The sequence below is a fragment of the Nematostella vectensis genome, chromosome 15 (assembly GCF_932526225.1).
Source record: "Nematostella vectensis chromosome 15, jaNemVect1.1, whole genome shotgun sequence".
In the NCBI taxonomy this organism is placed as follows: domain Eukaryota; kingdom Metazoa; phylum Cnidaria; class Anthozoa; order Actiniaria; family Edwardsiidae; genus Nematostella; species Nematostella vectensis.
In genome coordinates, this window is record NC_064048.1 from 8,237,246 (window position 1) to 8,249,314 (window position 12,069).

At 39.7% G+C, this 12,069-nt stretch overlaps 2 protein-coding genes and 1 long non-coding RNA gene across 3 annotated transcripts; 2 read left to right on the top strand and 1 right to left on the bottom strand.

Annotated features, from left to right (window-relative positions):
• Positions 1-1,625: 1,625 nt before the first annotated feature.
• LOC116613956 lies at positions 1,626-2,660 on the bottom strand. Its single transcript, XR_004294293.2, has 2 exons — positions 2,601-2,660; positions 1,626-2,006 (listed from the first exon to the last, which is right to left on the bottom strand). It is a non-coding gene; the product is annotated as an uncharacterized LOC116613956 (long non-coding RNA).
• A 1,261-nt stretch (positions 2,661-3,921) lies between these two features.
• Positions 3,922-9,275, top strand: LOC116609793. Its single transcript, XM_048722984.1, has 2 exons — positions 3,922-4,574; positions 7,390-9,275. The coding sequence occupies exons 1-2, from the start codon at positions 4,235-4,237 to the stop codon at positions 8,373-8,375; spliced, it is 1,326 nt and encodes a 441-aa protein (XP_048578941.1). The 5' UTR covers positions 3,922-4,234; the 3' UTR covers positions 8,376-9,275.
• LOC125560706 lies at positions 4,574-7,095 on the top strand. Its single transcript, XM_048722988.1, has 2 exons — positions 4,574-6,028; positions 6,605-7,095. The coding sequence occupies exons 1-2, from the start codon at positions 5,460-5,462 to the stop codon at positions 6,945-6,947; spliced, it is 912 nt and encodes a 303-aa protein (XP_048578945.1). The 5' UTR covers positions 4,574-5,459; the 3' UTR covers positions 6,948-7,095.
• Positions 9,276-12,069: the final 2,794 nt, after the last annotated feature.

Below are 12,069 nucleotides of genomic sequence, written 5' to 3' on the forward strand. Positions count from 1 at the left end.
CTCCGACTTCTCCCATCCGGTCTATATTAGGCGTGCAAATAACGTTAGCCCGAAATATTTTTTTCCTTGATTATCCTTGCGCAATTCAGAAAAGTCGCACTTCATGGTTTGTTTACTATTACTCCCCAATAGTAATTGCCGATATTTTTCGATACGATCTTATTTTAAGCGTCAAGTCATGTTTTTCCGCCATGGACTAAAATGCACTCAAACCAAAAATAACATTATTTGAGTTTTGTAGGGTTTTGTAGAGTTTTGTAGGGTTGCCCCGCCGACAAAATCAAATCCGACTGTAGCAGTGCTTTTTGACCTATTGTGATAATTATGAACATGATTATAAAATGATTATTGCAAATGTTGCTTGCTGAATACGATTCTCACAATTCAATTAAATATTCAGTACTCATTTACATCAGGCTTGAAGGCGCAAAAAGCATTTGACCCCCACCCCCCACCCCTTTAAATAGCCCTTGATATATGGATGTTGGAATTAATGGAATTGCTCTTATCGTCGCTCGCATTGTAAAAAAACTATAGAAAATTCGTGTTTATATGCCTATTAAAGACTTATTAACCGAGCGCGAGGTCTGTACGGGAAGTCTGAGATTTCCCGTACAGACCGAGCTAACGAGGTTAATAAAGTTTTTATTATCCGGCTTTTTGCATAAAAAGGAGAGAAAGTGTGCGTTTAAAAAGTATTTTCCGGTTTACGGCGGAAGTGCTCTGAAACAGCGCGCGGATCTAGTTTAGGGCCGAGGAATTCCCCGCTGAGATTGAACTAAACATCACAAACGATGGATAAAAAACTGCTCGGTTTTATTGAAAAAACATTATCATCTTTTCTTGCCTCTAGAACGAGCATATACTTTTTTCAAATTACCTTACAATGTTTGGATTTTACAAAGCAAGCAAGAAACTTTTCACAAAGTAAGCAAGAAACTTCATAGCACAAAAGTCTCTCAAGAGTTCGGAAAACGTACGAATCGTGCTTTTTCGCACCTTTTTTACTAAAAAAGACAACATTCTTTAGGAAATGTCTTAGTCCTCGTCATTGCTCTCAATGATCATTCTGCGACGTTTCATTGGATTGTTCTGGTTATATATTACTGGAGCGTTAAAGATGTTGAAAGTGCATCCAGAGACATGGCGAATTCCTGAAAAAATCGCTGATACTTCGGCTTTTCTTGTTGCCATTGCAATTGTTGTTGCACCATGTTTTCATCTTCAGGTTAATAAAATTCGTTTTCAGAATGTTCTGAATCTGAATTCATTCTTCTAGCTTGAGGGACTGCCTTCTAGCTTTGGGGACTTTATAGTTTGTTTGTTGGGTTGCTTTTTTCAAATAAATCGCGTGATTTTTTGTTTTCCAAAACAGAAAAATTTGCCGGTCCGTACGGATTCAGACGGACCTCTAGGTCTGTACGGGAAATCTCGCCTGGGGTTTAGCCAATCAGAGCGTGCGTACAATCACAGCCGGATAATAAAAGCATTTACATGGCTTTCATAGACAAGGATAAGGCCATTTATACGTTACCAATGAGCAATGCAAAATAATGTGTATTGTAAATCCGTGTAATAAAGTCCAGAGGAATTCAGCCTATGGCTGCACTCAGGGGCCTCATTTGTCTTGTTTCATGTTTTATGTTATTGTCCTTTCTTTTTTCAGTAAGTAATATGTTATATTGTATAATATTATTAATATTGTATAATAATAATATTGTAATACTAATAATATTGTATAATATAATTGTATAATATTGAAAAACAATAAAAATGTTTTTAAAACAAAAAAAAGGCTCATGAGTCCCTGCTACAATTCATAATAATATCAGTCGTTCCTTGTAGAAGTTGAGGGGACTGTACGCTATTTCACACCGTACACCTCCACCCTGAGGGTGATATGGATCATGAAGTCAATAGGAATAGACCTGATTAGCCTTGCGTTTGAATGACTCGCGAAATTGTTTTTTTTTTATCTCATAACTGTTCACGTTCCCATCAAACACCTGTAAAAAGAAAGAAAAAGATCACCATGGCGATGGCAACTATATTAATAATTCGTTCTAGGGCGATAGAAAAAAGATCATTAAAGCAGACTCCAATTTCTGAAAAAAAAACGATGCCTTTTTTATATACTTCGGATATATTTCAGACGACTATTTGGGTATTTTAATTGATTCGACATGAAGTAAATATATAGTAGAGACTCGGTAACTCAAACACTAAAGAGAAACCAAGTCCAGTTTTTCGGCGGTTCTTGTTATTGGAGTCTATTGAAATCTGTCGGTAGAGCTAACTCAAAAATAAATAGAATAATAAAAAATGAAGTTAGAAGTTTAACGGGGTAATTAAAAGGGAAGTTGGAGTCTAACGGGGTAGGATAGAATTAAACGGTTCGGTATAGCGTGTAGTTCGCTAGTTACCTGGGTTTGAGTTGTGAAAATGGATAAAAAGGGATTCAGAACTCTACTTCGAATAGAACGAATTTCTACTGTGGAAGACGCTGGGAGGGATGCTGGAGCCTAGGGCAAACGCCGTTCTATTCTAGGCCTAATTAATTTTATGGTTTTAAGTGATGTGCTTTGGGTAATGCGATCTACCTTTTCAACACCATGCTCCTTGTAGCCACTCCAGGAATCATTTCCCAGAGAGAGAGAGAGATAGCTTGTATGCTGTAGTGTATGTATTTAAACATCCCTGTGTAGCTATGGCGCAAATCTGGTATACAGAGAGCAAGTCGATCTGAAGGTATTCGGCGAAGTTAATTCTCGGTACCCAGCAACTATCTCCGTTTAACCGGCCATAATATTCCAGATATTTAGTGTTGTATACGGATGTCGCAGAGAAACTGCTATCGGGTATAATAGATCTGTTTTCGACTCCGACAGGGGTATCTACACAGAACGGCACTAAAGCAAAGATAAAAAGCAGTTAGAGTGTTGGTTTCTTGTTTATAAACAGCTAAACGCTTTACACAAGTACAGTCCAACCCAGCCCTTACTCATTTACAACATTGACATTTGACATTTTTTGCTAATAGTTATATATATATATATATATATATATATATATATATATATATATATATATATATATATAGATTGCTTTAATAAAACAAAAAACGGTAAAGCAGTTTGTTCGTTTTAATTGATTAATATTTTATTACCTTGAGTTTCACAGTCACTTCCCGTAAACCCAGCAGAACAAGTGCAGTTGTAGCCAGAGTTGTCTTTGTCGTTAATGCAGGTTGCATTGTTTTGGCAGGGACTTGAATACGGTTTTATTACTAAGAAGGAGTAGAATACCATTCATCAATACTAAAGAAATTGATTTTTTTTTCTTTATTTATCTAGTTAATAACAATTTCCTTGAGTTTCACAATCATTTTCCCTAAGCCCGGCCGAATAAAGTGCAGTTGTAACCAGAGTTTTCTTTCTTATTAACGCTAGTTGCGCCTTTTTGCAGTGACTTGAATCACCCGTTATAACTTTGAAGAAATAGAGTAAAGCACCAATAAAAAATAAACCTTTTTTTTTTCGCTTTATTTGATTTATATTTTGTTACCTTGAGTTTCACAGTCACTTCCCGTAAACCCAGCAGAACAAGTGCAGTTGTAGCCAGAGTTGTCGTCCTTGTTAATGCAGGTTGCATTGTTTTTGCAAGGAATTGAATCACATGGTTTTACTACGATAGAATAGAACACCATTCATCAATACTAAAGGATTTGCATCTGTTTTCCTGTTTATTTTGTTCAGAAAAATGTTTCTTTAGTTTCACAATCTTTTTCCGTAAACCCGGTCGAACAAAGTGCAGCAACCAGCGTTTTCTTCCTTATTAACGCAAGTTGCGCCGTTTTTGCAATGACTTGAATCACACGTGATGACTTTGAAGAAATAGAAACGTACCGATCAAAAGTCAAAGCATTTTTGTTTTGTTTTAATTTGTTAATTTTGACCTGTCAAAATGGGTAATTATTAACGTAGATCAATTAGTACACCAATCAGAATGGCATGTTGGTAATGCCAGGTTATACGATATTTAATCTCAAGCATGTGATGTGATTGCTCAGTTCACCGTCCTACTCAACTGAGAGCACGCTTAGCTTTTTATCAATCCGAACTCATCCGCCGGAATGGCATCCAAATCCTACAGGACTCGGTCCAAATCCAAATCACAAACATCTAATGTTGCTCAAGAGATTGCTGATCTCTCGGCTCAAATCGAGTAGCTACAAATGTCTTTGCCTTCGGTTTCACCATCCCACGCGGGAGCGCAACAACGAGTAGCTCCCCTCCTAACTCCCCAGGCCATAGAAGCCCCGTCTCTGGCCCAGCAGCTCCAGCTGGAACGCACGAAGCAGGAGAACCTGAAGTTACAGCTGGAGCTGACCAAAGCGCAACTGGAGTTGGCTCGTTTCAACGCTCCCATTTCAGCGCCCGTAGAACCCTTGGCTGATGTTTTGAGTTCCACGCCGGCACGCCCCCTCACCGATGTGCCCAACTTGGCGACACTTCGCAAGCTCCGTCGCGATCGGGCAGTCCTCTCCAACGAATTCCTCTTCACAACTTCTAAAGGTACGCTCGAGTACGACAAGCTCGACATTTCGGAATTTGTTGGGGGTTTCCTGGAGCGTATTAAGAGCAAGAGAGAGCCAGAAAGGCCCACTCTTCTAGCACACCTCCAGCTGCTCATGGAGAAAGCAGCATCATATTCTTGGTCCAGTGTCAGGAATTTCCATTTTTCTATCAGCTCCGCAATAGAGGCTGGGCGGCTCACTTGGAATGACGCCACCGTCATTCGCGATAGGGCGCAGATCGCATTCACTCACGCGGATTTGCGTTCGGCTTCGCAATCGGCACCGCGAAATGGGATCTCGTCTGCGGCAAAGGCCAAGAAAGAGCTTCATTGCAAGGATTGGAACCGTACGGGGAAATGTTCTTGTCCCCCAATGGATCCAGCCTACAAGTCTGTTCTTCTTTGCCGAGTTTGTGATGCCAACCATTCTATGCTGTCGTGTGCAAAGCGGCGATTCCCGATACCTAACACTGGTCCGGTTGTCGTACCCGGCGGCGAGCGCCACTGACTATCAGCCGTGGTATTGGCGAACTCTGTCCGCGCCTTTCACCTTCCTAATTTTCGTGGTGCCCGAATCCCAGTGTCTTCCACTTCCGTGATTGATAAATGGAGCGCGTATCTCGAACATTATCAGGACAGACTTGTAATCGATTTTTTACGTTTTGGTTGGCCAATTAATTTTCGTAGTGATAATGCTACGTCTACATTTAGAAATCATCCTTCAGCGAATCAGCGCATTAATTATTTACAATTGTATGTAAAGAAAGAACTTGATTTTAATTCTATTTGCGGGCCATTCGCGTCCAATCCTTTTGATATGGAATGTGTTATCTCGCCATTACTTTGCGTTCCTAAGCGCGATTCTGAAGACCTCCGCGTTGTACATGACCTCAGCTTTCCGGAGGGACATTCTATTAATGATGGAATTCCAAAGGACTCCTATCTGGGCGATCAGTACCAATTACAACTGCCGGGAGTCGACAGGCTCGTTGATTTTGTTAATCGCCTCGGTCGTGGTTGTCACGTTTTCAAAAAAAGATTTGAGCCGTGCCTTCCGTCAGATCCCTGTGGATCCCGCGAATTATCATAATCTAGGATTCCAAATCAACAATCAATTTTACTTCCATACTTCTTTCCCGTTTGGACTCCGCACGGCCAGTTTGGCTTGTCAGCGCACTACAAAAGCTGTGGTTTACATTCTAAACACCATGGGCATTTTAGTGGATGTCTACATTGACGATTTTTATGGTGCTGCAATGCCGGACGTTTCACAGGATGAGTTCAACCGGATGAATTCTGTTTTTGACGAACTCGGGCTTGCTGCATCAGCCGCTAAAGACGTCTTACCATGCTATTGTATGACCTGTTTGGGAGTGGAAATTGACACCCTAGACATGACTTTGACTGTCCCACAATTCCGGGTGACTGAACTCCAGGGAGAGTTAAATGAGTGGTTAACTAGGACACTCTATTCTAAACGGGGGACATTCTATTAATGATGGAATTCCAAAGGACTCCTATCTGGGCGATCAGTACAATTACAACTGCCGGGAGTCGACAGGCTCGTTGATTTTGTTAATCGCCTCGGTCGTGGTTGTCACGTTTTCAAAAAAGATTTGAGCCGTGCCTTCCGTCAGATCCCTGTGGATCCCGCGGATTATCATAATCTAGGATTCCAAATCAACGATAAATTTTACTTCCATACTTCGTTCCCGTTTGGACTCCGCACGGCCAGTTTGGCTTGTCAGCGCACTACAAAAGCTGTGGTTTACATTCTAAACACCATGGGCATTTTAGTGGATGTCTACATTGACGATTTTTATGGTGCTGCAATGCCGGACGTTTCACAGGATGAGTTCAACCGGATGAATTCTGTTTTTGACGAATTCGGGCTTGCTGCATCAGCCGCTAAAGACGTCTTACCATGCTATTGTATGACCTGTTTGGGAGTGGAAATTGACACCCTAGACATGACCTTGACTGTCCCACAATTCCGGGTGACTGAACTCCAGGGAGAGTTAAATGAGTGGTTAACTAGGACACTCTATTCTAAACGTGATCTTCAGCGTCTTCTTGGCAAACTGTCGTTTATTACTTCTTGCATTCGTCCAGGCCGAGTTTACATGTGTCGTCTTCTTAATGCGTTACGCGCAATCAGTTCACGTCACTCCAAGTTGCACGTTGATGATGAGCTACGTGCTGACATCCACTGGTGGTTATATCTTTTGCGTCATTACAATGGTGTTTCGGTTATTCCGTCCAACATCACGGTGGCAAATCCGGAATTATTTGCTTCTGACGCTTGTTTGACCGGATGCGGGGCTGTATGTTTCGGGGAATATTTCCGTTGCCCATTTCCACCAAGGGTTTGATCTAAGCAACTACATATCAACGAGTTGGAGCTGTTAACTGTGGTGCTGGCGGTTAGGCTATGGGCTACTAAGCTACAAGGGCTTACAATTGAACTTTTCGTGGACAATACCACTTGTCTTTACGCCATTAATAACAATAGTTCAGCCAGTTCAGTGTTACAGCTATGTCTCCGAGAGCTATGGTTTTATTTAGCTCTTCATAATATTTCTTTATGCGCGCGCTTAGTACCCAGTCGCCTTAATTTCGTGGCAGATCAACTGAGTCGTTCCCATGCCGACTTAAATTGTCGCGCACAGTTTAACGAGTATGCCGAGTTGTTCGAGCTTGAGATACCAGATTGTTATTTCGATTTCGTAGCTGCGTCTTAATATATTTTATGTCTCAAGTATCCTTTTAGTTCATACATATCTTCTTTGGTTTATTTTAAATTTTATTTTTCAGATCGTTCTCAGCAACTCATCCATTACGCTTATGAGGTGCAGCGCTTCGCTTTTCAAGAGTCCACGAAACGCAACATGCGAAGTCAACTTCAAGCGTATATACATTTTTGTTCTTATTATCAGTTAGTGCCATTTCCGGTGACTAAGCAAACTTATCTAGCGTACCTTGTATTTCTTTCGCGTTCCTTATCGTGTTATCGCTCGGTGATTAATTATGTCAACATTTTGAAGCACGTTAACAATTCGCTAGGTGCCGACTTATCGTTTATGCAGGGATACGATTGTGTGTTGACACAGAAAGCACTTCGGCGCATGATGGGTGATCAGGTGTCTCACACTCTGCCTATAACCATCACGATTTTACTAAAATGGGTTCAGAATTTTGATTCTCGCAATGTATTTCATGTATGCATGCATGCAGCGTTTTTAGTCGCCTTTTTTTCGTTCTTGCGTATTTTCAATTTACTGCCATACAAAGCAAGCGATTTGTTAAGTTCCGCAAACCTTTTCCTTAGACGCAATCAAGTGGCCTTTGTTTCCTCTGGTGCTCTATTGTCGGTTTATCGAACTAAAACACTTCAATTTCAGGAACGGATCTTAGAGATTCCTTTGCCAACCATACCAGGTTCGCCACTTTGCCCTGTTTCCGCATTGAAGCGATATTTCGATATAGTTCCTGCAGCGCCGAATAGTCCCTATTTTGTAATTCCTCGCGGCATCCAAACGACGCCAGTTTTAGCTTCGCACTTTAATTCTTTTCTTAAGAAATGTGTTTATGCCATAGGGCTGAATCCCTCAAATTTTTCGTCGCGCAGCTTTCGCAAAGGCGGGGCTACATTCGCGTTTAATCGCGGGGCACCGACTGAATTCATCAAAGCGCAGGGTGATTGGAAGAGTGATGCATATTTAGTCTACTTAACTCTATCAAGTAGAAAAAAGCTAGCTATTCTCAATTCTATTACAACTAGGCTTGCCAACAAGCAATAACACAGTTATCGTTATACGTGTCAATACTTTTCATGCCATTCTATTTCTATTAATATATTTTTTTCTTATTTTTTCTATTCATATTTTTAATTAGTTTATTCTTTTTTCGGGTTTGGGGTTTATTCATTTTATCGTATTTTATTTTTATTAATAATTCACTTGTAATTTAGATCAGTGGCAGATTTTAATAAATTAGTTGAACCCCAGCCGCGTTTACTCTTTTCACAGTATGTTAGTAATTTGTTAATTTTGACCTGTCAAAATGGGTAATTATTAACGTAGATCAATTAGTACACCAATCAGAATGGCATGTTGGTAATGCCAGGTTATACGATATTTAATCTCAAGCATGTGATGTGATTGTTCAGTTCACCGTCCTATTCAACTGAGAGCACGCTTAGCTTTTTACCACACCCACCCTCCCAAGTGGGGGTTTATTCATTTTATCGTATTTTATTTTTATTAATAATTCACTTGTAATTTAGATCAGTGGCAGATTTTAATAAATTAGTTGAACCCCAGCCGCGTTTACTCTTTTCACAGTATGTTAGTAATTGATTAATATTTTGTTACCTTGAGTTTCACAGTCACTTTCTGTAAACCCAGTAGAACAAGTGCAGTCGTAGCCAGAGTTTTCGTCCTTGTTAGTGCAGGTTGAATTGTTTTTGCAAGGACTTGAACCACACGGTTTCACTACGAATAAATAGAATACCGTTTATCAATACTAAATAATTTGCAGAGAAACTGCTAGCGGGTATAATAGTTTTGTTTTCGACTCCGACCGGGGTACCTATAGAAGACTTTGTTGCTAAAGCAAAGACAAAAAGCAGTTAGAGTGTTGGTATCTTGTTTGTAAACAGCTAAACGCTTTACACAAGTACTTTCCAACCCAACCCTTACTCATTTACAACTCTGACTTTTTTGCTAATAGTTATCAGATATATATCGAAAATAAAATTACATTTATTGTTTTTATAAAAACACGTTAAAACAATTTGTTCGTTTTGATTGATTTATATCTAGTTACCTTGAGTTTCACAGTCACTTCCCGTAAACCCAGTAGAACAAGTGCAGTTGTAGCCAGAGTTGTCTTCCTTGTTAGTGCAGGTTGCATTGTTTTGGCAGGGACTTCAATCACACGGTTTTACTAGGATAAAATATCAAATCATCGGTAAACAAAGTGATGACAGTTGTTTCGGTATTGCAGTCAACACGTGAACCAATAGCACATAATATATATAATATTTAGGCATTCCATAGAAGCATTAATCGCTTAATAATTAAAGAAATATTAAATTTTATTATATTTCTGTTTTTGACGACGTCGACGATTTCGCAAATTACGCGAACACGTTGTTATACCCCCTTCTCCCACTCTTGACATCTACATGACACATAAGTTTAGTTGTGATACGATGTTTCGGCATCAGGGTAGTTTCACTTTATTGACGTCATTAATGACGTCACGTGACCATCTTACTGATCCTCTCCACTCAACCCTTTGCGCCAATTGGAATTGATTTGGCTGTCTTACCACGGGCGGAGTTTGCGCATGTGCCTGAGGATGATTCTTTCGGACATTCACAGCGATGAGTGTTGTTCTCAAAGTTCACTCTACAAATGTACTCCTCGGTGCAATTGCAGGAATTCTGGGGAAGAAAGAGGACCCAGATTCTTAGAAACTTGAATTTCTTAGAAACAAGAACAGTTATTGAAGCTTCTCATCTAATGTATGATAACAGCCCGACTGATATGTCCTTCTTCTAAGACCATGTGACACAGCCCTTTTAGACCACCCTTCATTCTTAAAGAGACTTCCATTTTGACAGAGAATACCTTGGGATTAGAAATATTCATATAATGGTTAGATTTTAATAATTGGTTAATTACGGCGAATCGTGGTTTCATTTAATCCAGTGGTATGGGTTTCCGAATGCCTTTGAAGCGCTGGGATTAAATCGCTAAGCACTATATAACTCGTCAAAATCAAGATGGCGAGCCAGCCGTTGCCTAGAAAGAACAGGATTCTATTGCAAATTTGGATCTTACTGAATAAATGTATTATAGCTAGAGAAGAGAGTATAAAAAGATCGATATGTAAACTGAACAAAAACTAAAAAATAAAAATTTGAAGGCTAACACTTCTAAATATGGTTACCCTGGCTGCGAATTACAGATGTTTTCAGATGTTATCGCGGAATGTTTGGCGAATTTCGGCAAAATTCGGTTGCATTACTTTCAGTACTGTAGCAGGGTAAATACGGTATCTGGTTTCCGGATAACGAATTGAGCGAGAGACAAGTACAACGACAGTTTTCAAGGTAAAAAGAATGATGAGTAATTGGCATCTCACCTCTGTAGACCGATACCGAAAATCAGGCTTGTCTGCCAGGTCACGTGGGTGTATCTTGTGGTCCGAGTTACTCAGGTTGCATATTTTGGGGCCTCCGCTGATTGGTCCATAGCTGTAGGAAAGGCACCCATCAGTGAACCAGCACTTAATACGACACTGAGTTTCTGATTCAGCAGTGACGCTCTTGATATCGTGGTTGACTAGGGTTTTGTTGAGATGTACTCTTTCCCATATCATCTTTTTGCAACCATCAGTGACGACTGAAACAGATAGCATATAATATTAATATTATTATAATATGCTTAGCCTGATTTTTGTAGAACTTTGTTGAGCGATTTGGTCACAATCTTGTTAAAGGGGCACGGTTACGGAAGTGTGATTTTAGTGATATTTCGGTAATCACTTAAATCAAAGTCTTGACCATCCAGGTTTATTAAAAAACCTTAGATTTTTTTAATTGAACAAACTATATTTTCTTATATTATTAGGGTTTGAACGTCACACATCGAGCAAATGTAATGTATTGAAAATATTACACTTGGGCGAAGTAATCCTAATGTTATGTTGTTTCGGTTTTTTTTTTTTTTTCAGTTTAGAGCGCCCCTTTATTTTATAGTCCTTCTCTTTGGATTTTTTGGGTATTTTGAAATGAATGATGTCTATTCTTACACACAAAACAATCATACATTCCAATTTCAATTATGAAGTTAAGAAAGAATCGCTTACAACAACTGTAATCTCGAAAGAGAACAATAGAGAAAACGAGTGAACACCGTAACCGGCTCAAGATAACAAAATAGCAATAAAGATAAGAAGTAAAAGAATTAAAATATCTTTCTATGGTAACGACGCACTCTTAGAACCCATGTGTCGTAGCCCGCAGTGCATAATGAGTATCCAATTATTAGGTGAATAAAAGTCAATATAAACAAACCAGGTTTACAAAGGCATTCTTATTTATGCAACCTTAAACATTTTCATGGGGAGCATTAGTGTCGCAGTTGGCAGAGAATCTTTTTGTAGTGCCTTTGTTCCGAGGGTTTTTCGCTGGTTTCCCTCCAACAACATAAAAACAACAATTTCGATTTAAGTTGTGTTCCGTGGTCACCCATGACTCGTATGACGGCAACCCGAGGTGCCTTTATGCCCCAAACCGTGCACGCTGTATCTGCGCTCTCGTAATTCATTCAAGCTGCGAGGTGGGTTATTTGCCAATTAGCTTTACAAATTTATTTTATTTAGTTTATTCATTTATTTCAGAGATCAAGATTTGGCCACTTCTACGATACCCATGAGCCATAGTGGGTTAAGCCCCGTGCAAACTGCGCTAGCATTTCTGGC

Excerpts from the sequence above, each read along its gene's own strand:
- LOC116609793 (XM_048722984.1), top strand. The coding sequence starts at position 4,235 with ATGTCTTTGCCTTCGGTTTCACCATCCCACGCGGGAGCGCAACAACGA. Across the intron at positions 4,575-7,389 it reads CCTCTTCACAACTTCTAAAG|ATCGTTCTCAGCAACTCATC; the intron begins GTACGCTCGAGT and ends TTTATTTTTCAG.
- LOC125560706 (XM_048722988.1), top strand. The coding sequence starts at position 5,460 with ATGACCTCAGCTTTCCGGAGGGACATTCTATTAATGATGGAATTCCAA. Across the intron at positions 6,029-6,604 it reads CAGGGAGAGTTAAATGAGTG|GTTAACTAGGACACTCTATT; the intron begins GTTAACTAGGAC and ends GTTAAATGAGTG.